Below are 25,994 nucleotides of genomic sequence, written 5' to 3'. Positions count from 1 at the left end.
ATATCAGAAAAATAAAGCATAAGGATTATTGGAAAAGTACTGATAATAATTACTATTTAATTATTAATAATTATTTTTATTAACTGGCCAGTGTGACCAAATTGGTTCTTTGTATGTATACGTTTCTTTGAGCTTCATGTTTTTGCTATTGCGTGTCAAAACTTCAGGTTGATACGTTATTTTGTTTTGAAGTTTGTGCAGCACGAGCATAAAGTATCTTAACATTGGTGCATAAAATGTCTCTTTTTCCAGCATATTCGGACAATATCGAAAGTCAGAATAACTCAAATACCCAAGGTAGTATCTAATTATTTTGTAAGATACATAAATACATATCTAATTATTCCGTATTAATTATTGGAATGCAGATGAAAAAGCATGGCTTATCAATACAAGTTTTATACCATTGAGCTTGGAACAGAATGACCGAGATCTCTCGCTTCCTGGTTCTTCAGTAGAAACATTTACTTCACCAGATGACGAGAAGGGGGTGTCCAAAAAGAGAAAGAATAAGGAGAAGAAGAAAAAACAAAAGAAAGAGTGTTCCGACGATAAATCTGAGGCTGCAACAGAACTGGTTTTAGAATTCACCGGTCGAGAAAATTACTACGTAGATAAGACGAGCCAAATTGGCTACTTAAAAGTTGGAAAACTTCACAATCCCGCATGTCCGCGGTACCATTCATCTAACCACGTTCTGGGTAAACCAAAAAGGTATGAAAATTTCAAGCATGTGCGCTACTTTGCAAGGAAGCCAAAGAAATCTGACCAAGTACCTGACAAAGAAGGACAGTATCAATTGTCTGAGGAGGAGTTCCTGAAAAAGAATAAGGAATTTAATACTGAATTGAGAAAAGAACCCGGAAACATTACCAAATGGGTTGAATTTATAAATTTCCAATCACAAGGTCTTCTAAAATCTTCCACAACTAATATTCAAGTTGCGGAGCGAAAAATTGGTATACTCAATAAGGCTCTTACTCTAAATGCGTGCAATGAGGAACTATATGCTCTTTATGTAGACATAGTAACAGCAGTTTATCCCTCGTTTGAGGTCAGTAAGATCCTGGACAAGCTTCTTGCCAAAGATCCAACAAATTATACCCTCTGGAATGCCCAAATTTTGGCTACTCAGAATTCTATGGCACGCTGTATTGTTCCAGATGTTCTAAGTCTCTATAATAAATCTATGGATATTATGTATCGTAAACTCAGGAATGATTTTACAATGATAAGTAAGTTTATCATTTTAGATTTTAATAAGGAAATTGATTTAAAAAAATGAATCCTATTAATTTTACAGGACTCTTTACAAGTTGTGCATTTTTCCTACGTCAAGCTGGTCTACTTGAGCAATTTTTTGCCCTAATTAAGCTGGCTCTTGAGCTGAATGTCTCTCAGGACAAATTCACCGGGATCGAGCCACTTGAGGCAGATCAAAACACACTCGTTGAATTTGAAGAGGTTGTTTTGAACTCCGGACTACCTATGAATGAGATTTGGCTAAGAATTGAGAAGCTCCGGACGAGTTTTAACTTTCTACCTTGCCCTACGGGAATGAGTTGCACCGATCCACAGCGTTCAGTCTTCAATGAAGATGTTTGTCATTTCATTTATCCATTGATGAACCAGGAGAACTCCCTTGAGCTGATCTTTAACATTTTGCGTCTATTGAAGATTCCACTACCTCACTACAAAGCTTTCCAACAGACTAGTTCACTGGCAGATTTAGATGCACCAGAAGAATTTTTAAACTTACTGCTCTTCTGTGATCTTGGGCACGATGCAAAAATTAGAGAATCAACAGTTAGTCTCATCCGGGAATTGGCTGTTGGACCGAGCTTTATGAGCAGCTGGATTGGTAATGATATCTACATAAAAGTTATAGGAGATATAATTTTGAAACTCGCAGATTGCCATAAAGGGCGTCAAAGGTGTATATTTATCATCCTGTGGATACGATTTCAGCGGATACTTGTTATCATTAGTCGTCTTGAGGGAAAGTTGGATGATAAAAATGCCAAAAGCTACCGACGTACCATCAAAAGTGAACTAAAACGAGAAGAGAATCGCAATGAAGTAATTTACTTCACAGAATATGCACTGCTTGAATATGAAATTGGTGCCACAGAAGTTGCCGAGAGTATCTTCATGGGTGCAATGGCAAATTCCGATGGTTGTGTCAATGCAGATAGATTTTACACAGCCGTGACATTTTGTGAAATGTGGCTTAAGAATGGTGATCGAGAAAGAGCCTTAGCAGCTCTATCAAAACTTGCAATTGGATTAGATACACCACAAATCTCCCAAAAATTGCTGATTCTTAAGAAATTTCAAGATCTCCTTGCAAACCTTGTTCAAGTTGAACGTTATACCGAGGAAATGAGAATAGAACAGCTAATACTTCCAGATTACCTTATAAACCTCATTAAAGCGTGCGTTTATACTCTATTTCTCGTAAAATCTTTCAAAGAAGTTCTCAGTTTGATTCAATACCTCAAGAAAATTTTCATTGGTAAAAATCGCCGACATTCCTTTATTCAGGAAAATATCTATGAGTTGTTGGTGAATCTTGAAAGTCTTGAGAAATGTGGTACAAATTTTGAGGATGTTTCTGAGGCATTAACATATTTCCCAGAGAATATTTTCCTCGCAAAGTGCCTGATTGCCGTACAGTCAGTGCCATGGTATAAATTAAAAGGTATTCTGATTAAATGCTCAACTCCTCAGTCAATTCTCATGCTAGTTGTTGCTGCAAGGTTGCGACACGTAATACACGAAGAGCATGATCCTGTCCAGCAACGGAGTCTGCAACTTAGAGTTCTTTCAGCTCTTAGAATCGTCACAAATGGTAAAAAATGTCATATTCATGTACATATATTTTTTTCATATGACATAATTTCGTGTGATTTTCTTTCTTTTTTTTTACAGAAGAAGGAAAACTTCGGAAGAATCCTCTTATGTGGCGTCTCCACCTTCGTTGTGCATACGAATTAGAAGCTTCTCTTCATCAATGTCGGAATGTTCTATTTGCTGCTCTTGATGAATGTCCGTGGAATAAATCTCTCTACCTGGATGGTGCTGTGTATGTTCCACACGAACTCACGCAACTACAGGATCTCATAATTGAGAAGCAGCTACGGATATATGCTTTACCTGAAGAGCTTGAGATTCTGCGTAGTGATGGGGTAAGTTGTTATACATTATTATAAAATTCTAGGTGTTCCATCCAACGGATGGTCATTACTAATTAACACGGTGTCATCATACACCCGCAGAAGGGATACAATTTACTTATTATGTCTCTCCTGAATTCATCCTTTTGCTCGACACCGACACCATCTCAGTGTCACAGCGTCGTAAAATTTCACTAATGATGATGAAGAGTTGAGATTGTAAAGGGTGGTTCATTCCTAAAGTTAAAACTATATTTCAATTAAATCAAAAAAGGTAATTCATACTTAAATATACTTATGAAATAATTGGGGAAGATAATAAACCAATTTTTTTTATTGCATTAAATACGGTTACATTAAAATTTTAAAATAAAAAAAAAACTCGTCCCATGTGATTCACCAGGCGTTCAATAAACAGTTAAAAATATTTCTTTTGGAAATGAAGCACTACTTAGTAGCCCCTTTAGCTTTGGATTAAAATGATGCTATACTAATTGCCAGGAGTCACCTTTGCATATATAGAAAGTCGGATATGACGATCCGAAAATGTATCTCGTTGATTATAGCCTACTCGGCTGATGATGGTACTCCGTAGAATAACATTTTCCGTTTCCTCAATTAGTTAACTAGACGACAAGAGTGGTGACTGCGCAAAGCAATTTAATTAATAATTCGCGTCCCTTAATTCATGGAAGAAGTGAAAATACTTAAAAACAGCTATTTATATTGTTACTTAAAAACAGTTAGATATGTTTCCTGGAAAATTAGTCTTTCTGATGGGTTTTAAGAAAAATTAGTCATATAGGGGAGGGCGGGGCTAATAAAGTCACTTAAGGGTTTGGAAAAAGCCTAAAATATCATATTTCCTAGCTAGATAGAACAAAATGATCTGAGAAAGAGTTGTAGGGCAGTAAATCTCCTAAAGAAATAAGCTATACATTTCGCTTTATCTATTTGGGAAATATGATATTTTGAGCTTTTTCTAAACCCTTTAGTGACTTTTTTAACCCCGCTCTCCCCTACCCCCTGATAAAGCTACTGAAAAAAAACTTGATAAGTACTTTATTATATTTTTACACTTTTATTTTGTATACCAATTAGGGATTTTTTTTACTAATACTCGAGGCCTAGTTTGTAATAAATCTTTTCTACCTAAAAATAATGTAAATATTTAAACATCCCCCAACATAGGGTGCCGTTACCCTCTTTGTCTGAACTCTAACTAAAGATTTCCTTATATAGATAGTCTTATTTCGGTAAAGCCTTAATATAGTTTCAAATAAGGCATACAAGGTAGTGCTCATTGCTCGATATATTTTTATTATTAAATATATAATACATGGATAAAAAAAATGGAGACAAATATGTACCAGTACTGAAAGAAAGCTAGGAAGGTTTAGAAACTGTTAGCCTAATTTTTTCATTTCGAATTCATACACGGTTACTTACATTTAGTTTATTAGAATAGTCCGATGCTTTTTGGTTGATCTTATTGAAACTTTTTCTTCTGGAGATTCTTTTTAATTTCCTGTTCTGTTAAGATCAAGAAAGATAAATGTGCAGATTAAGATACGAAAAGAGAGTGAAAAATGGAATGAAAAAGTGTTTCAATTCGCCACATTTTGTATGAATTAAAAGTTTGTGGTTTTTATTTGTAAAGATTAAGGGGAGGGGGCTCAACTGAGAAAAATAGCAAGTTACTTTCACAAGAATTGTGTGTGTGGAAAAGCTATGAATTGCTGGAATTGATTTAAAAGTTTTTCACTTTCTCGTCTTCTCCCCTTCATGGCGTTCACTTTTTTTCCTTTTTTTTAATGACGCCTGTGAGGAAAACTTTCTAAATTATTCTTTTTCTCTCGTACACTTCATGTCATTTGAGACAAGTTGAAAGTCTCTATTTCTTCTACACTTTGTTCCCCTATTCTAACAGTCTAAACCTTATGGTGTTACTCAGAAAATGTTTGAGGGACATTTTTTGGGGGAGAGAATCGACGTTATTGGTTAAATCTAGAAGAATTTCTTCTATATATAACCTACATGCCTGCCTACCTATTCCATTTACTCAAGTTTATATTTAGCACTTCGTCTAACTAAATGAGTCTAAATTTTTGAAAAAAAATGAGAATATTGAAAAAAGCCCACCTAAACTGTGTGATTAGTTAACACTTTACTTAAAATAAGAATGTTAAAACTGACCCCTTGACCCTTACCAATAAAAGATTATCGTTAAAAGCTGTTTCGAAAAATTGAGATTTTGATCAATTCAAACTGGCGAAAGGGCTCGTCATATGTATTAAAAATGTCTCAGTACATTCATGTGTTTGTATAGTACTGTAGATAAATATGTAGGTAATAGAAATGAATGATAACAGTCTAATAAATTCTATAAATCACATCAAAGTGAATTAATAGGTAATAGAACAGTATTTTATTTAGTTTATTTCTCCTACATTTTTGCTGATCAAATAAGAATGTGAATATAACTTATAGGATTATAGTCGCGTTTCAGTATGAACCCTTCTTGCTTTAATCATGAGGTATTTTTCGACCAATTAACAAATAAGTATCTACATACATATGAACTTATATATACATATATTATAGTTTTTGTTAGAATTTATGTGCAAAATCTCTCCTCCATGTGACAATGTTTATCTCAAATCTAAAGAACTTTACTGAGGATGAGAAAAAGGGTGTGCTTGAAGTGCTTTCGGGTTGTAGAAAGAACGTTATTCACTATACATACAGTAAGTCCCCCGCATGTAACCAAAATTGGGTTTTAAATTATTGTAGGGGATCATTAAAGGTTCAAAATAAGCGTGGTCATTTCCCGGAAAAGCGCTGGGAAACCTACGAATTTTCCGATTTTCTGTTTAACCTATGTTGATTTATTTCTCAATTTCTAGCAATTGTAGAATATTGCGATTGATGTCAAATTAAAGCTATATTAATGCTTAATATTATATATTAAAACCATTTTCCAAAATGCACTAGAAGGTGAAAATTCGGAAAGATTTTCCGAACACGCATTTTTATTTCGCCTCCCATTTCCACAATATTGCATGGGACCACCTGGAATATCCCTTATTTTGTAGTTTTTTTAATCCCCTTTCATTTGGTATAGCACTTGGTGGGGAAATCCGCTGGGAAAACTCGCTACAGAATGATTTTCCAAAATTAAGCACATTTTCGCATTGGAGAAAAAGAGATGGACAATTTTTTTCTAGGGGAACATTCTAGAAACATCAAAGAGGAGAAATCGTTTATCTCTTTTCTTCCAACGCGAAAACGTGCTTAACTTTGGAAAATCATTCTGTAGCGAGTTTTCCCAGTGGATTTCCCCTGCAAGTGCTATACCAAATGAAAGGGGATTAAAAAAGCTACAAAATAAGGGATGTTCCAGGTGGTCCCATGCAATATTGTGGGAATGGGAGGCGAAAGAAAAATGCGTGTTCGGAAAATCTTTCCGAATTTTCACCTTCTAGTGCATTTTGGAAAATGGTTTTAATATATAATATTAAGCATTAATATAGCTTTAATTTGACACCAATCGCAATATTCTACAATTGCTAGAAATTGAGAAATAAATCAACATATAGGTTAAACAGAAAATCGGAAAATTCGTAGGTTTCCCAGCGCTTTTCCGGGAAATCACCACGCTTATTTTGAACCTTTAATGATCCCCTACAATAATTTAAAACCCAATTTTGGTTGCATGCGGGGGACTTACTGTATGTATAGTGAATAACGTTCTTTAACATTAAACATCCTGAACAATATGTAATAGTGCTTAGTTGATAGTCCATTCTTCACAAAAAGACAGTACATACCTACATACCAAACATAACGTATTGTATATAATGTATGTTTTTACAACAAACATGAGAAGAGCATGAAATGTAAAATTAGCATTGGGACTCAAAAGGTCTCTTCACTTGGAGAATGTTAGGACTTAATCTGAGCATAGAAATCTCTCTTTAGAGATACTAACCCTTGGGTTAGTCATATGTACCTATTAAATCACTCTTACTAATTTCCATTCTGTTTTGAATAGACCTTATGTTTCCTAAACATTAAAGTGAGACAAAATTAATATGATATGAAGCGTAAAGGGGTGGATATATATTGCCATTTAAATTATATTGTACCTCCTACTAAATCTTAACGTGTACCATGTCACTAAACATTCGAATATATTCCGAGATAGTTGATAAGGAGATCATCAAATGACGTGAACTAATAACATATTGTGTAAGTTAGCATCTGACTAAAATGTTTTCCCTACATTACACGGATAAATATTGTCATTTTCTCTATATATAAATAGTTGGTATTCTATAAAACATTAATTATTTCATTGGTTATTGTATTGCCAAAAACACAACTATTTTATTATATCAGATTAAACAAAATTAGGCATGTATATTAGCACGCTTTAGACATCTACATAAATTTTATAACAAAATATTGGGTCGTATTCTGCGACAAAGAAATTTTTGAAATTTCAGTATAAATTCTTGAAATTTCAAAGATTTCTTAGTCGCAGAATAGGACCCATTATGAACTTTTTAGTCTCACAATTTATATTGCAATTTTACTTATCAGTGTATTTTACCCTTCATTTTTGTAAGTGTAAAATTAATTAATTCTTTGCCATGGCAAATATTTTCCAGAAAATAAAATTAAATATGAATACAAGAGATTGAAGTATTAAACATATTAAGGAGCAAGTGGATGAGTTATACCAAAAATACGACAAATTCGTCATTACATACGTTTTATTAAATTTATTTACTTGCAACATTCAATTCCTCTCCAAACGTCATCTACTTTCCTTCTATGTGCCATGGTAGAAAATTAATAGAAAGAGTATATACCGAAAACGTACATTCCCAAAATGTTTGAAGTAATCTCCAGCACAAGAGCAATAAGTAAATTGTGATTTCACGATTTAACGAATAACATTTTCATGAAGAAACTCTGAAATGCATCTAAATAATGCTAAAAGATTTTTTGTGAATCCTAATTTATCTTGGTGATACATTAATTCCATTAAATCGTTTATAAAGTTACACATTATTAGTAATAGTATGCAGGATCGATAAATTTTTAATACCTTAACTTATAACGGACTTTCTCATTCACAACTTCAGTTTTTCTTTTAGCCATCTTGTCACATGATTTCTTCTATTGGATCTTCCTTTCGCGCTACCCACCCACGGTATATGTATAGTATGAATTATAACTTACGGATGAACTAGTTATAATTGAGCCCTGTGAAAACAAAATTCGAGTAGGTATATAATGAAAAATTATTGTTAAGAGATGATATAGGTATCTATACATGGCTGAGAAGAAATTGCGAAAATGATAGAATGGGAAAGTGAGGAAAGCGTAATTTGTGATATACCATCCCATAGCTCATGTAAAATTTTGTCGTAGATTAGTTTTAGGATATGGCGCTTTAGTAATTAGTTTGAAATGATAGTATGAGGGTGAATCTCGCTTTCGAGAATTGGGTGGAGTGGAGAATGTGAAAAAGCTAGGGTAGAATTTTGGTGTTGTGTGAATGTTGTCCAGCATTGACCATTGCATGGAGATAATGGGTTTTCAATAAACCGCCCGTGGTGAAGTTTAGCATCCCCTCCTGGAATACCCTTACTGTACTATAGAGCTCAGGATCCGCGTCCTGGAAATTTTCTATACAACCCAAGGGGGTTTATATACATGTGTATTTATACTATTTTTGTGCTACATACACACATCTCTGGACCGTTCATTGTGGTATATATACGAATATGAACAATTCGCTGGGGGTTGTTTTTCTCGCTTCTCCACTTTGATATTCACCCTCACAGCATGTTTTCATGAGTATACAGCAAACCACGTCAACATTTTCCGCTTCTGCACGCAAATTGCTTTATCAAATTCTCCCGGATGCATGAACTGACGCCTCCACATCACATTTCTGGCCATTTTAATATATAGCCTGTGTCAGTGCTTAGCTCACACAGTCCACACCCTCCAGTAATATACTCCATCAACAGTCCCATCCGGCTAACCATGCTCAACGATCAGAATGTAACATAACGACCCCACCCCCACCCTTCATCTTTTCTCAATTTACGCATCAATGAATTTTCAGCCCATGGTTGTCGTTGTGTACAACTTAATGAGACGATAACCATCAAACAAACCAGGCGTCTCCACTATATTATATAAATGCCTATGAACTTTAAACTTGGTGTTCTGCATTTTGTACAAAATGTACCTGTCCCTTCGAAAGATTGATAAGGTAAAATATTATATGTAAATAAAATGTATCAGAATTAATTTTATTGATTTTTGGGATATCAAATAAAAATCACAAATATGATTTTAATCATTTCAATTATAATTCAGCTTGACGAGTTTGTGATTACCACACTTTTTTAAATTACCCAAAATAAATGGTGTATTTCGATTGGTTTAAAATGATAAATTCAGTCATATTGACGTTTTCATTGGAAAATAAAACATTTTATATTTTTTTTATGCTTAAGCTGTTCAAGAAGGAAAACTTATAGCAAAATATTATCTACTTGAACTTAATATTTTTACATATTACGAAATTCGAATTCTTATTTATTAATAAACTTACTTTACCTACACAAATAACTTCATCTCTCTATTCCCATTATGAGGCATAGACAAATATTTCACGGTGATGCACATACATATGTATATCGCATCCCACCTCTAACTGCAATCCTACGGAAGGTATAGGTATAAAATGGTGCAAAATGCTCCATGTGAGCAATTAAAAAACATTCCACGTCATGCACATAAATTGAAAATACTTAGGTATGCCTAATGAAATTATTAATTGGTGTTTGAAAAAATACATTCTCTTGGACAATAAAGAATAAGAGACAGTTTATTTTAATTTTTTTAGAACGGTATAGGACAAATACAACAATATTTTAAATTTTATAAATAAAAATAATTACAACTTATTGTCATTTTCATTAAATATCATAGTTAGAAGTTGCTACAGCTGCTAAATCACAAACTTATTAGTTGGTGTTCCACTTCGTTGTATGTAGTACCTACATTATGTTATGTCTGTATGCAAAATACACTTCTTTCTACAAATGAAAGTTGAATAATGTTACAAATTAAATTTAAAAAATATCATATCTCAATAAAGCTAAGATATAGCTATAAATATTATAGTCAAGTAATCACACACACATATTTATTTTATACATTTGAAATTGAAATTTTCAAGCCAGACCGACATATAGGCAAAGGTAAAAATTGTAATATTCCCCAAAGGAAAAAATACTGAATAATAAGATATCTACCCAACTTTTTGTAAATATTGATCATCAATTGATGTCGTTTTGTTGATATATTTCAAAAAACCCCAGAGACACTTAAGGCGCCTGTCCGTTCAGTCATTTGCTGACACTGTAGAATCTAATAATACCAATCACCCCCTACCCCTACATATATTTTCCCGTCTGTTGCATTTGACCCCTGGGGCAGCCGAAAAGAGAACCCATCCGCACGATTTTATTAAAATATCCCTGATAAATCGATGAAGGAATTTATGAGTCGATTGAAAGTCGCATGTTCATGGATGAGAAACGATTGGAATGGAGAGATTTCAATATTTTCCCTATACCTACCTCTCCCATCAATTTTTCACTTATCATCGCATCTTTAACCTATATTCTTTTTTTATATTCTAACCGGCTGGATATGAAATTCACTGTGAAAGTGAGATTCTTTATTGCCGAGAGAAAAATGTGTCACCGGAGATACCTTTTTATTTCATCCGAGTTTTCTATCATCTTCAGATTTCACGCATTTTCTTTTTTGCCATTTAATTTTCACTTTCTCCCTCTCTGAAGTGTAGCCAGCTCATCGTCAAATAGCACGTATTTTCGCAATTTTTTTATTATTCTTATACCTGTTTTATAATTATTTCTATATACAAGCCTATGCGTAAATTCCAGAGCGTTAGAATAGAACCAATGAAAAATTTCATTATTAAGTGTTGAAAATGTGTATGATTTATTATTCTTTTTCCATAAATATAGTCTTAATATTCTTTTTCATGAAATTTGAAAAAATAAAGAAGAATAAATATCGATTTCAAAAAAATACATAGTACCTACTATTATTCTTTAACAAAAATTTTAAGGGTATGTTAACATCTAGGTTGAACATAAAAGTATGAGAAGTTACCCTCTTGCTCTTGAGACATTTCACGCTTTCCTGTTTTGGTATCTGACTCAAGTCTACTGAATGGGATCTTTGATTTATATAGAATTTTAAATAAAATATTAGATAAGAAGTTCTTGCACAGATAAAAATATTTTACATCACAACATTTCAATAAAATTTTTTAAATTTTCTTCTTGGCCAAGATTCTCCCAAGATCTTTGAGAAATATTCGGATATGACATTTATTAAGGTTAGGTGGAAAATACATTGGAATTTATTTGTAAAATGGTGAAAAGTTAAATTGCAAGTCACAATTGTTATAGAATTATTGAGGGAACGATGGTACTCAATTTGTAGACCGACACATCATCAAATATGTAGAAATTCTCCCGTCTACGTTTATCAAGCTAACACTCCCTACACTGAATGAACTGTGTCTAGTTTTAGTTCCATGCTCTCCATGAATGTGAGCGCCTTAATTAATATGATCTCTGGCACCATCCACTTTTGTGGGTGGTTTTGGGATTCATTGGCCTTGAGTTGAGGATGGTTTAGCGACTAGCAAAACAATGAATACTAAATGAGCATAGTTCGTGTTACTCTATACAACAATGCCCCTTGTATGTTACGTATCTACATGTGTATATATAGGTACTATGTAAAGTAACATACATATTTGAGTACCTACCTACCCTAAACGTGATATACGAAGGAGTGGTATCAGAGCCTCCTACTGAATTATCATGTTGGACGCCTGACAATAGGGATGAATGTTCAATTGAAGAATGAAGTGTCACATTCAAAATGAACTTGAAGTGCATCACACACAATACTACAATTTAGATTCTTAACACTCGGTATTTGAACGTGAATAAAATCATATGACTTGGTATTTCACACAAAAAGCGAAAGGATTGAAAATCTAAGGTTAAATAACGAATAAATAAAAATTTGGCATTTATTTAAAAATGTTGATTTATCTTAATATTTAAAGCTGAAAGTTTTGTTTTTTTGTTTGTTTGTTTGTGGCACATGAACTCCTCCGAAACGGCTGGGTCGATCTTGAAGTAATTTGGTATGGGGGTAGAGGGGGTCAATACGAGTTGCAAGCGCTATATGAGATTCCGCCCCAACCCCCCTTTATAGCGCCCCAACAAAAAATTGATTTTCGCATTTTCTACCTGCTGAAGGGTCTGATAACGGGATTTTTTTTATTTTAAAAAATTTTTCGGGGTACCGTATTATTCATCCCCCCTACTAATATACGCCCCCCTTTTATAGCTTAAAATAGAATTTGCTCACACGTGATTGGTGGCTCGGGTTGACTAGTAGAGAATATTTCGAGAATGTTGAAAATAATTTTAAAGTATATGAAGTTTCAAAAATAAAACATTTTTGTATTCATGATAGTTAAGTAATTCGAGAGGGTTGAATATAGTTTTCATCGTTGTCGTCTCCAGAAGAGATTTTTTTTTATTCCAAACCCACCTTAAGGTCTTTTGGTTTAGTTTTAGAAAAGGTATCTTCATTCTACTTTTCAAAATTTTAAAATCATTAGATGAGGCTGAAACGTGGTGCGAGCACAAATTGATTCGTTAATTTAAAAAAAAAGTATAAACCCTAAGAATATTTAATATAATTCTTTATATCTAATAAAAGAAACATTGTACCCGTAAGTAGTCAGCTTATTAGTACAATTCAACTTATAAGGGTATAGGGGTTATAGCTTCAGTCTACTGGGAAATACAGAATTGAGGGGGTTAATGAAATAATATAATTTGCGAATTTGGGCCCTCAAGTATATTTCTCCTTCATTCACTTTGCCGGTGTGTCTATTTTGTATAAAGGGTGGATTTGGTTTGCCTTGAGATTCGCATTCGCTTAGAATCCTTCGGGCTGATGGTGCCATGAGCAAATTGTGCTTTTAGATGAATTATTCAGAAGATATGCGAGAGATATACGAGATGAAACCCACCATGGTGAATCCATTTGCCTGCGCCTTAAGTCCATGGACGTACTTTATTTCCTTTTCATTTCACCCTCTCCGGTCGACAATCAGTGAGGTTTTGCAGAAAAATCTCCTTTACAATCCCTAATTTTTATGTCCTATTATTTTTCTCTCTTACTTCTGATTCAAGTCTGACTTATTATTCTACATACCTAACATAGATAGATGTATCTAGCACTTGGTGACTTTAGTAAATTCACTTCAATTTCCATCATATATTTTTTCTTCCGAATGCCTAATGGTATTTCTTGTTTGTTGGGTACATAGTCGCAAATGAAAATTGAGATAGAAAAGAATTCTTTTCCCTTATACACCTTGTTTATATTTCATCCACAAAATTAATCCTTCTCGGTCGTATAATAAAAAGCAATATTGTGGTGCGATGCGGAAGGTTAATTGTGAGGATGATGAAAGAAAATTTTACATTGGGGAAAAATCCTTTAAAATTTAATTGGGGCTACATTAATTTTGACTTGTGTAGAAGTGAGTGAACCAAATTTAATTTAGCCACCCACTCTATCCTTAGCTCCTTGTGCTAAAAATGAAATTTTAAATAGCTCATTCAAACCACCCCCAAGTTTATTCGCAATATACAACCAGAGCTGAGGGGTAACATTTTCATTCTATAAAGCGTCAGAGCTCTAGCTACATCAGCGGAAGTATTGATTATATATTAATTGTAAATAGAATTTCAAAAAATAACAATACATATGTGGTACCTATGTAAACTATTTTTTATTGAACTTTTAATTAAGTCATGGGACTTATGGATATGTCCTTATTAAATTTTATAAAGTAAAATTACAGAATACTAATTTTATTCACGTAGGGTAAATCGTATACTGTATTCATAGAGCTAAGTATGATTGTACATTATAGAGTAGCACAGTACCTATATATTATATATAGCATATATGATAAAAGTGCTGAGATTGCAACGCACAGCCACTAAAATGCATATTTAATCCTTCATCATGACTGCAATGCATTTCTCTTTCATTCTATTGCCACACACAGTAAAATGTTTCCCTTCATCACCCAGTGTAGAATGAGTAAGGGGGAAGAGGAGTTGATAAATATATAAATATAGATGGTGTTTGTATAAAATTGAAGGGTGGTTTTGACATCCTGTGGATGGCAAAAATGTCATAAATGTCTGAAATCTTGGCTTTAGAAATGGCAACGTTAGCGTTTAAATATTCATTACGTATCATTTCATTCACATGCGACGCTGTGTGTACTCTCCGGTGAAATGAAGTCGCATCCCACATAAAAAAAAATCTTTCTTTTTGCGAAATTGTCCATGACATCTTGTGCATTCAACGTGTAAGTCTATGAGGCGATGCTATTACAAAGTAAGGGCTGTTTAGGACAGACAGATAACCTCGACTCTTTTAACAAAATCTTTTTAATACATCATACAATTTGTTATCATAGGAGAGAACGGTCCAGTAAAGATTAGGTAATTTAGGTAAGGTTTTTATCATTCGAGATTTCGGGTAATAAAATTTTTAATTAAAGCCTAATTGGAACAAAATTGTTATTAATTTTGAGACATTAGGCCTTTGATTTTTAAATTCTTTTTCTGATGATCATTTTCATTTAGGATTAACTTTGGTATGTAACTTTTTTTTTTGTTTTATTCGGTGATTTGAGAGATTTCCCCTTTTGCACTAAAAGATAAAATACTAGTTTTTCATATTAATTATAAATATGTTCTTTAGACTCAATATTAGTTGGTATACCACAATCGTGGCATACCAAGTATTGTAATCATCGGAAAAACCGACCACCTCAGATCGGGCTCAAACTTGGTATGAGCACGTTTTAGACTTCCCACATTACGAAAATGGTGGTGGAAAATTTTTGATCCGGCCGGCCGGCCGTCCTGCCGGCCGGCCGTCCTGCCGGTCGCCCAAACTTTGCCTTATATCTTAAGAACGGTAACAGATAGAGACTTCCAGTTTGAAGTTTTCTATAGAAATGTGGGTGTAAAATTTCATTTTTTCACATTTTCAAAATTCAAAATGGCCGCCGTCCGCCATTTTGAAATACCGTGAACCACTTCCCTTATAGTTAGAGGTCTGAAATTTTAGTATGTTGTAGTGCTCAGTGAGATGTTTTCATCAACAAATCATACTTGAAAATCGGTCAAGCGGTTTAGCAAATATGGCGGCCTAAAGCAAAAAGTGTTTTTTCAATATAACTCGAGAACGGCTTGACCGATTTTGACCATCTTGGTATCAAATGAAAGGTATTGAGAAGCCCTACAACAGTCTAGAACATTCCAAGTTTCAAAAACATCCGCAAGAGGCGCTAAAATCGAAAACAAAAATTGCCTAACTTTAAGGGGCAATATCTCCGAACATCTGTTATAGATTTCCTTTAAATTTTGATATGTTGTAGCCTGACTCAATATCTATCATCAGTCCGAAAATGAAGAAAATCTATGTCTCCGTTTAGAAGATATAGCCATTTGAAAAATTCTTGAATTTGAAAAGTTCTAAGAGCCATATCTCTTGAACGGTCTGTCCGATTTTGCTCAATTTGGTATCAAATTAAAGGTTTTGCAAAACTCTATAACTTTCCGAAACATCAGAAACCTCTAGAACCATTCCTTGTGGACAAAAAGTGCAAAAAACTGTTTTGGTAGAACAAAAATCCGCCATTTTATGTTCTGGAGGTGACCTTGAAATGTATCGCAATATACATCAGATTATAGCTTATTTCAATAGCTTTCCATAACTAGTCAAGAAATTTCTGTAGGTCTAATAGAACTTAAGATATAAGCATTTTAATCTGTCAAATTGCTTAATTTTACAAAAAATCGACTTTGCCTACTAATACTACTCACAAATTAAATTACAACGCATAGACTGACCCATCCGCGTTGTGGTATACCAACTCTAATAACTGGACGCGTTATGATTGACTTTTTGCAGCTATTGTTAAAAACATTTTCTTAAAAAAATCAATCAAAGTGAATGTTTTCCATGATGATGGATAAAATCTTTAAAAATACATGATGAGGGAGGCGAGAACACGCTGAAAAGCACTGCATCGTCCCCTCATATCAATCTCTACGCTATTCCTTATCTGGACCATGCGATAATTGTACGATCGTCGTCGATCAGACACTGTAGTGGCCAACTCACACACTTCTGTATTTACAAGATTCATGCTTAGATGAAGGTCCCGCATCCGAGCAGCAGCAGACATTCGTATTCACCGTCCTGCATAAATATTTAATTATTGGAGCTTATTCTCACAAAAATATTTTCTTTTCTATCTATTTCGTCTTACAAGGGATTTTGTAAGATTTGGTATTCCAGCAAAAAAATCTTTTATAGCACCTTTTTAGAACATTCCCCTCAAAACAGCAAAACATAACTAGATGTCGCTATTTGTGACGTTTGACATTGAGAAAATAAATAAAATTAATTCGGATCGAACTTTATTACAGGAAATTTATTGAAAAGGGACGTTTATTTTCTATTTATTTCGTCTTACAAGGGATTTATTAAGGTTTGCTGTTCCAGCAAAAATTTCTTTTTCATTCTTTTATAGTAACAGACCTCCGAAACTGGAAATCGAAAACAGATGTCGCTGTTAACGTTGAAAAACGAAGTGAAACCTAAAATGCCGAAAATAGACGAAGTGAATAAAGTTAATGTAAACAAATAAAATGAGGTTAAAGTTAAGTGAATTTATCAACAAAACACAATGGATTATTCGGGATTTTTGGTAAAAATTTAACCCTATTAAAGTATTTTTGCATTTTATATAATAGAGTTTTTTTTTTAATTTTTTTATCTAGATTGTGATGTGAAAAAATTGAATCATCCAGAACCTTTGGACATCTGTGGCATCCACGGATTCCGGGAAGAGATACCCGGACAACTCCCAGGCAGCATGAAATGGATGAAATGTTTATTCAATAAGAAAATCTCATCCGTCGATGCTGGAAGCATTTGTGAAAGAATAGAAATTGTTGGGACCAGCTCTACAGAGTGGCCATAAAGAGATGAAGTCGTGAATCTAAAAGAATATTCTTAAATAAAACGTTTTTTCGTACTCTATCTTTTTGCTTTTAATTCTACACTAAATATCTTTCAATGCAGCCTGTGTGAATGAATAATCTAATCATCTTCCTCAAGGCCAAGTCTCTGGAAAGTATTGACATTCGTTGGCATAATTCCTAAAAAATGGTCAGAATTTTTCCACATATTTCACAATAGTTTTTGTTTAAAAACAACCTAAAACAATTCCAAACACTCAGATTCATGTAAAATATCCGTCAAAGTAGATAATTGCTGCCTATCATGACGATGAATCATGCTTTAGCGGTCACAAAAATCACAAAAAGATTGAAAAAGCACCTCGGCAGGTCCTTATAAATCATATGATTTTGTAAGATTTTCTTACAAGTTATAAGAAAAAACTCAGCCGGAATACCAAAATCTTTTCTTTTCTATTATAGCAAAAATGTTTCACGCGACGTGGTCTAAAAGTTGAACTGTGAAACTTTTTAGATCTTACAAATTTATAAGTTTTTTTTGTGAGAATGCCAAAAAACCTTATAACTCACGAATTGTAAGAAAAGAAAAGAAAATATTTTTGCCAGAATTAGCCCCATTATTGGCAATTTTCTGCGAGGACCTCATCGTGCGCGTATCAACGTGTTCGCGTGTTCATTACTTTTCATATTTCGCACTTAAATGTATCCCTCAAGTAAACAGAAAACTCTCAAATGATGGGAACTTAATATTAACCTGAAGCTTTACCTCATCACCTCTACATTCCTTGAATTCATAAATCTTTGGGTCATGTAGGAAACTAGGGTTATGTACAAAACCAGCATCCCTATCAAATACTGAGGGTAACACACCCACTTACGAAAACTGGAAAAGCATAAAAAGTAATGAACATAGTCTTATATAATAGTTTTAAATAAATAATAGTTTTATAAATAGTCTTATATATCTTTTTAACGAATATTATTTTCTTAAAAAGGATATTCCTAACTTTTGCGCTTGAGAATAACCTTGTTTAATGAAATGTTTTTTTCTAAATTAAATAGTTTTCTTTAAAAGGCCTTTCGATTAACAATTGGGTAATAATTATTTGAATCTATCACACAAAAATAAATATTTTATGTACCAATGGATATGTTATGTTGGAGTTTTTTTTAGTTAATATGTAAAGCACTTTTATGCCGATTCAAACGATAATCAATGTATTTTTTTGACTGAAAATCTCGATGTTTTTCTGGATATAAATGGATGAGAAAATATGTGTTCAGTATGTTACTGACAAGAAATATCGATGTGATCTCTGTTCCACGCTCTCGTGTTTTTTCATGTTGGCCCTTTATCGGCCTGGTGTATAAATAAAAGTGTACGGGTCCTCATTCTATCATTTCCTTATACACATACATACATCAGAAATTGTATATACATAGTTAGAGAATTAGTTTTGCTTCAGCGGAAACGTGACTTGAAAGTGAAGATGTACACACCACAGAGTATATGTATGTACTTCTTTTGGGTTCTCATCTCACAATATTCGATGCTGTAAAAGTACATATGTGCATTCATAGTTCGTTCTTAATATAAGACGGTGGGTTAAGGGAGAACTTGCTCACAGTTGACGCGTCACTGTTTACAAATTTACGGAAAAAAGGGAGCAGAATTAAGAATGTGGTAAACATGCCAAAAGCCACCCACATACACGAAATCTTAGAGGTGGGAGTATTGTATATACATTGCGGTTGAAGATTATGCCTTGTAACGAAAGGAAATAAGAGAAGGGTGGTCTTCGAAGTTGAGGAGCTTTGAATTCCTGGAAAATTCTTCGAAGAGTGATTGAGTAAAGGAAATCAAAGATGAGAATGGGAGGGCACAAGATAAATCAGCAAAACAAGATGCGAAATAGGGTGAAATTTTCCCTTATCCACATCTCTCCTCTTTCTCTATACAAGAGAATCTAAAGGGATGCCGCATATAACAGACATAAGAAAAAAAAACGAATAAGGAAGAGGATATTGAAATTTTTTTCTAATCACCCCCTCTTAAACATTTTATCTGTAATCTTTGTAAAACTCAATTACGTTTTCTCACAACAAACCCTCTTTTGATTTTTTTTTTCATAACAGATGTTTAGCATTATAAACCTATTCACAATAAATTGATTTTAATTATAAAGCGTATAAGAGGAAATAGGGAATAAAACGTAAATTAAAATTACGGAAATTAATTTCGCTAAGATAAAAAATGTGAATTTTTAGATTCTTTATCCAATTCTCCCTCGTGTTATCTTTGAAATTATTATGAAGAACAACATATTCCGTATGTATATGTATATAGAAAGCCCCTACTTATAAGAATTATATTGTTAATGTAATATCAAATTATAAATTGAATTAATGTATTTAATCAAAAATAAAGATAATTCGGAAAATACCTCATTTTCAGTTTCCAACGTTCACATTTAATATTCCAATAAAAGATTTTCCAATCCACGGACACACTATGTTGTTGGAAAATTGTAAGAAGAGTTAAATCCAGAGAAACAAATGATGATGGTAGAAAAAGTAAATTTGTGTTGGAATTTTCTCATTTAAAATTTCTATCTCTTTTGCATATCTCCGTGTTGAATCGTTTTATCTCCGTGGAAAAATTTTAGAATTTCCCCCGCCCTTAACTTTATCTGTGAAAAGCCATACATACATATGTAGCCTATACATATAAGCAAGATTTTCCTTTATGTACTATTTTACCTAAGAAAATCATGACAGAGATTGATGCAACAACCAAACCACCAGCGTTCTCCCCTAAAATTGCTGAATATGTGAATTGATTTAGGAATTCACTTTTATGTGCCCACACGTCTCATATTTCACAAGAAAACTTACAATAATATACCCTTTATCAATTGCATTTTTTCGATTTGTAAACCACTTTTAATATTAGTTGCTATTTTTTTAAAGCACAGTTTGCGTGATCCACGTAGAATACAATTTCGTACGACAGACTAATCCTTAGAACTAAGGAATTAGCTTAAACATTTTTGCATCAAAAGATGTTAACGTTCCTCCAGCTATCCGTAGGTATATGTAACTATATAATGAAGGAAACTGCAGACATTTATATACATAGGTACATACAGTCGATGGCAGAGTTAAAATAATGAATAAATCACTCCTACTATTTTTTTTACACCCACAATAATTTATAATCCGTATTACCAACACCACGCCACTAACCATACTCCTGTGTTAAAAGATAGGAATATGGTTCATAATCTTCAGGCTCATCGATTTAAGTATTTTCCATACAATACCAATATCTCACACAAAAAAACTTAAAGCGAATTGCTTTTATGGCGTATAAAACAAATCTAACTTTTGCCCTTCAAGTGCTTTCGTTTGGGATTTCCTTTTGTGGAAAAAATTGAGATTTTCGTTACGGCAATATAAGAGTTGAAAATCCTCTTCACATTTTTGTAGATGGTACAGAAGTGAGGGAAAATGAGTGGGAAATTTTCCTCTTATGCTTTTGTGCTTCTGTAAGAAACTCATTTACTGCATACCTTTCGTGAGCTCGCTCTATTTTGAATATTTTATCTAACGTTAGAAAAAAAAAGTCTATGAATTTGTCTATGAATGCTTAAGAGCTTTCTTTATCGCTTTCTTTGACATTTTTATTAAATTTTTTACCATTCCTTTTTTCTTTTCAGAATTAATTCTGAAATTTCTTTGTATGGAAAATGATGTTGCTGGCAACCCCTCAACATGGGTGACAATTGTCATTGAAATTATTGCAGGTAGCTATTTTTGTCTATCTTGTATGTATTATTTAGCGTAAAAAGTATTGAATGAAATTTATTAATACTTTGTCTATTATGAATTATATTGTGAGAAATAAAAAGAAGTTGAAAATGGTAGATAGAGTTTCCACTTTTACCTAAAATTAATATACCTAATGAAAATCATTTTTATAATAAAAATTATTCAATTTTTTAAAACCAAATTGTAAAGTATAAAATTAGAGAATGTGTAATTAAAATTTTCAATCAACAACATACGTACATGAAAGGACAATAATCTTACCAAAGTTACATTTTTTGTACATCTTTTATATTTTGCCATATACATATAAGGGAAAAATAAGGGATGATGGCAACTCTCTCCTTCATAAAAAATAGATAAAATGAAGTAAAATTTTGCCATATAGAAAAATATTGTCTATTTTTTTTCTTTTTTTTATTTTTTTATGGTTTTTTTTTAATATGTACTTGCTCAAAAAGGTATATTGTGTCTTTCGTACATAAAAATATATTTTCATGGTTGTTGGAAATAATTTTCGTATTCACTATTTTCGGAATTTTTGAGTACATAACACAACATTCGTTTGATTGATTTCATTAGGGACAATGAGAACAAAGAGAATGAATACCTACTAAATGTTGCAATTATGAGTTGATATGCATAAAAAAGGAAATGCCAACTATTGTAATCCACCTATAATATTATATAATCAATATAAAAATCATATTTTGCATTATGTATTTTACTTTATTTACAGCTTATCTTAGAACTCTATAAATGCGTAGAGTTGTTTAGTAAAGTGAATTTTTTTTAATAGACCGCTGTAAAAAAAAAGCCCTATAACTTCAAGAACTCGGTGTTATAAAACAAGCTAAGATCTTCAAGAACTGCTCATATTATAATCTCAGCGATCTCAGCTGTGTAATTCATCTGATAAATGCATATGTGTTGCACGGTCTGTTGTTCTCAAATACCAAGTTCTAAAACGTCTGTGCGTTATCGTTGGCTGTATTTTATGTGGACCTGGACATCCTTACCATTGTGTGCAGCATCATCTATAAACAATGCAAAAACAATGTTCATTGGACTTTTTTTTAATATCTACGTATACCTAAAGAAAAAAATGGCACAAACTTTGAAGGGGAAAATCATTGGTAAATGATCACAAATTATTTTTAATTTTCATATTTAGTTAATTATGGTTAGGTAATTTGATTTACTAAAAAAAAATTGTATTATAGAGACAAAAAATATGTTTTTTAAGCTTAGGGTTTACGAATAGAGTACACTAATTTTTTCAATTTTACTTTTTTTGTTTTGAGTTACAAGTTATAATAATCTTCAATTTATTCAGAGAATTTTAAAGTAACTATCTCTTTCCGTATTATTTAATTACTAGTCAAGACGAGCCCCTAATCACGTGTAAACAAACTCCATTTTAAAGTATAAAAGGACGGCGTATATATGTATGTAAGGGGAATACAAATTTTAAAAATAAAAAAAAATCCCGTTATTTGACCCTTCAGCATGTAGAAAATGGGAGAAAATCAATTTTTCTGTGGGAAAGCTATAAAGGGGAGTTGGGGCGGAATCCTATATAGCGCTTGCAACTCGTATTGACCCCCTCTACCTCCATACCAAATTTCATCAAGATCGGCCCAGCCGTTTCGGAGGAGTTCATGTGCCACAAACATACAAACAAACGAACATACAAACTTTTCAGCTTTATAGGTTAAGATTAACAGATCAATTATGTTACAGTTTTTAGCCTCTTAAACAAAGGGCGATAGAGAGAAGAGGATGTAAAGTGAGAGCTGGATCATGTTTCATTTTAATTAAAATTGCTATACATGTAAAAATAAATTGTATGTACATCGATATCATTTTTCATATAGCCCCTCTCACATACAATTTTTCACTTGACTATTCACTATGCCCTCCAAAAATTCTTGCTCTCTGCATAGTGGGTCTGTTGTAATTTCCTCTACAACGTATTTTTATGTCATATAAAATGAGTTATTACAAAAAAAACTGTATCCTTCCTATATGGTGTAAATAGTCAAGTTAGAAGTGCTATTTTTATGATCTTGCCCCTTTACTTTTTATAGTTTATATTATTTACTGAGGTTTAATACTTTTTTACCTTAGAAAACAACACAATTTGTAAATAAAATTCTAAAACAATTTTCTTTTAACTGGGGTATATATTAGTGCATCGTGGAAACTATCGGTATGGATCACCATATTTTCCAACACTGACTTTAAAATCGTATAATAAGGATAATAATGCATTTTTATATGATTCTTTAATCAACATTTTTTTAAATTATAATTCAACAAGAATTGCTCTTTCGATTATGATGAAATTTCTATGTATTGGTCGTTTTGGGATAGTGGTATATACAATACCTACATTTGATTAATTTGTCTATTAATAAAATTATATTGTAAAAATATGAATGCAAGTTGTTACTTTTATACTAGTTAATGGTTTTGAGGAGGAAGGAAAGTGAAAAGAAATATCTGTTGCTGCATCATCATTTAGCAATCATCAGGATTATGAATGTCCTGCGACGCAAGTTTAGAGATGGAATAATACACACCAAACATCAATTGACCATATAGCTATATTTATCTCTGCTCGGTGAATTCTCTTGGAGATAAAGGGGAGAAAAATAGCACCCAGTGAGTGCGCCCTCCACAAAGGAGGGAAAGCACAATTTTACCGTAACACTCTGGATATCACCCACACAGCAAATATAACATATATACACCCAAAGTTCATCACCCCCCCCCCCTCTATGTACTGCGCAGTTTCAGTGGTTGAGAGCATGGTAGCGCATTTCAAGAAGCAACCATAGGGTTGTTCTCATTTAATCCTCGGGAAAATGAAAATAAATCCACTGTCCGCGATATCAGATTTAGGGATGGGAATCCCTCTGCAAAGAGGAAAATTAATTGGTGAGATGTAGGTACCCTCGCTAATGAGCTTCAATAACGCGTGGATTTCCCTACCCGCAAAATACTGCCGTGGATTGCTTTTAGTCATTCCAGCCCACGGTCCGCCGGAACACTGCGGAATTAGCAAGAACTTTTCACACGTATTGAGATAAATATTTTCCCTCTTTTTCCCAAATGAGGGTCACGACTCAGTTTATACCCAAGACTTTTCTGTGTCAACAGCTTATGTATACCCTCCTAATTTATTTACCCAAAGGATTTATTTCGGATTATATTTCAGAAGTAATTTGTCGCTTAATTATTAGCCGTAGGGTGCAATTGAAATTATTGTTCATAACATTTTTTTCAATACCTACTGTATAATATTTTTATAATATATTGTACATATTACATTCCTGAAGAAAAATTTTTTTCTTTTCAGTCGCAGAAATTATATGCTAAGCTTTTTATTCTATCCATCCACATTATGGTTTGCGGATTTTTTCGATTCATATAATTTATTTTATACTATGTTTTTTTTCTCTAAGTACACTCATAGAAAAAAATTGCGTATTTATCACTTAGCGGTGGTAAAACGGGAATTTGTTCTATGAGTGTAAGATACTTCTTGTATAATATTTATTATTCTCCTTATAAAACCAACCAATTCCTAATTAAAGCACTTTGAAAATTATTATATACGATGTACTCTGAAGTCATGGATGTAATAAAGAATGTTTCAACATTCAAACAAGTTTTATATTTTATATGATATCTGAGTCTTTCGGAAAGGTACGTTGCATTTCTGAAGTGACTGATTTTTTCCGCAATTGAAAAGCCAAAGAATGGATAGACTCAATCACATCAAACTTTAAAGAACATGACTATTTTTGTGAATTTTTGAATTTGTTTACTCTAGGAGTGTTAATTGTTATTTTTATGAGTTTTCCACGAAAATGTTTTTACCTTTTGTGCTGTGCATATTGTACGTATTATACATACATACTAGCTCCCACTCTGACCGAGAGCTTCAAGTTATGTTCCGCAGCTTCTGCAAATTTATATGTAGAATATTTTTTTTCTTACTATAGGTACTCTCATAGGCATCTTGGTCGGGATATGGAGCGCATGGTTCAATTTGAGTTTGAGAAGCGCAGCGACGCCAAATTTGTAGCTCGTCCTGTTCGCCGTGCCGAAGCTTTAGTTTTGCGGCGTCCGTCTCGGCGATAACACGCTCTTGGAATCATACAGAAAAAGATACCTCGTGAGCCCCAGCGTAAGTTCGGTTACAATTATTAGGTATCTATTGTGCGGGTGTGTGTAAAAAAAATAACTCAAAAATCAAATCAATAATTTCAATCAATATTTAAAAATATACCTACTTAAAGAATAAGAGTAATGGTGAATGTGGCAATAGTATAAATTATTGTAAAGAAATATCATCTTTTCTGAGTCCCGGGGTGTTTGCAGACTGGATTGCTTTTTACGAGTTTTTTTTTTATAGAAGGCACCCGCACAGAATGAAAATTAGAGAGCAAATTTAAGTTCAAGTTAAGCGTCTATAGGCTGAAAGAAGAAGTGCTATTTGGAAAAATTCATTACATTTTTTTTCTTGCACTGAATTCTAAAATCTCTTTTGGGTGACGTAGCCCAGGGCAGATTAACATTATGAAATCTACATAATCATATATGTATGTTCGTTGAAGAGTGTAATAGGATAGTACGGTAAAAGGATTAAGTGTTGGACCTATTTAAAGAAGGTAGAAGTGTGTAACTTCTCAAAATTATTGGTGGTGATTGTTAATAAATTGAGAAATTTAACCAAAAG

At 33.0% G+C, this 25,994-nt stretch overlaps 1 protein-coding gene and 1 long non-coding RNA gene across 5 annotated transcripts; both read left to right on the top strand.

The window, feature by feature from the left end:
• The first annotated feature begins 170 nt into the window (after positions 1 to 170).
• On the top strand, positions 171 to 25,993 carry LOC129796610 (nuclear exosome regulator NRDE2). Of its 4 annotated transcripts, none has more exons than XR_008751243.1 (6): positions 171 to 297; positions 369 to 1,235; positions 1,304 to 2,851; positions 2,932 to 3,188; positions 21,136 to 21,222; positions 25,258 to 25,993. XR_008751243.1 is itself a non-coding variant. In XM_055838694.1 (5 exons), the coding sequence occupies exons 1-5, from the start codon at positions 237 to 239 to the stop codon at positions 25,267 to 25,269; spliced, it is 2,745 nt and encodes a 914-aa protein (XP_055694669.1). In that variant the 5' UTR covers positions 171 to 236; the 3' UTR covers positions 25,270 to 25,993. The 4 variants fall into 4 exon arrangements, 2 of the variants coding, with proteins under 2 accessions (XP_055694669.1, XP_055694670.1); XR_008751244.1 differs by lacking the exon at positions 25,258 to 25,993 and adding an exon at positions 21,984 to 23,637; XM_055838694.1 differs by lacking the exon at positions 21,136 to 21,222.
• On the top strand, positions 16,652 to 17,477 carry LOC129796629 (uncharacterized). The gene is made up of 2 exons (XR_008751248.1): positions 16,652 to 17,142; positions 17,216 to 17,477. It is a non-coding gene; the product is annotated as an uncharacterized LOC129796629 (long non-coding RNA).
• Position 25,994: the final 1 nt, after the last annotated feature.

The sequence above is a fragment of the Lutzomyia longipalpis genome, chromosome 4 (assembly GCF_024334085.1).
Source record: "Lutzomyia longipalpis isolate SR_M1_2022 chromosome 4, ASM2433408v1".
Taxonomy (NCBI): Eukaryota; Metazoa; Arthropoda; class Insecta; order Diptera; family Psychodidae; genus Lutzomyia; species Lutzomyia longipalpis.
Note: the sequence above shows the minus strand (reverse complement) of the source record. Positions and strands in the feature narration are given on the sequence as shown.

Excerpts from the sequence above, each read along its gene's own strand:
- LOC129796610 (XM_055838694.1), top strand. The coding sequence starts at position 237 with ATGTCTCTTTTTCCAGCATATTCGGACAATATCGAAAGTCAGAATAAC. Across the intron at positions 298-368 it reads GAATAACTCAAATACCCAAG|ATGAAAAAGCATGGCTTATC; the intron begins GTAGTATCTAAT and ends ATTGGAATGCAG. Across the intron at positions 2,852-2,931 it reads TCTTAGAATCGTCACAAATG|AAGAAGGAAAACTTCGGAAG; the intron begins GTAAAAAATGTC and ends TTTTTTTTACAG.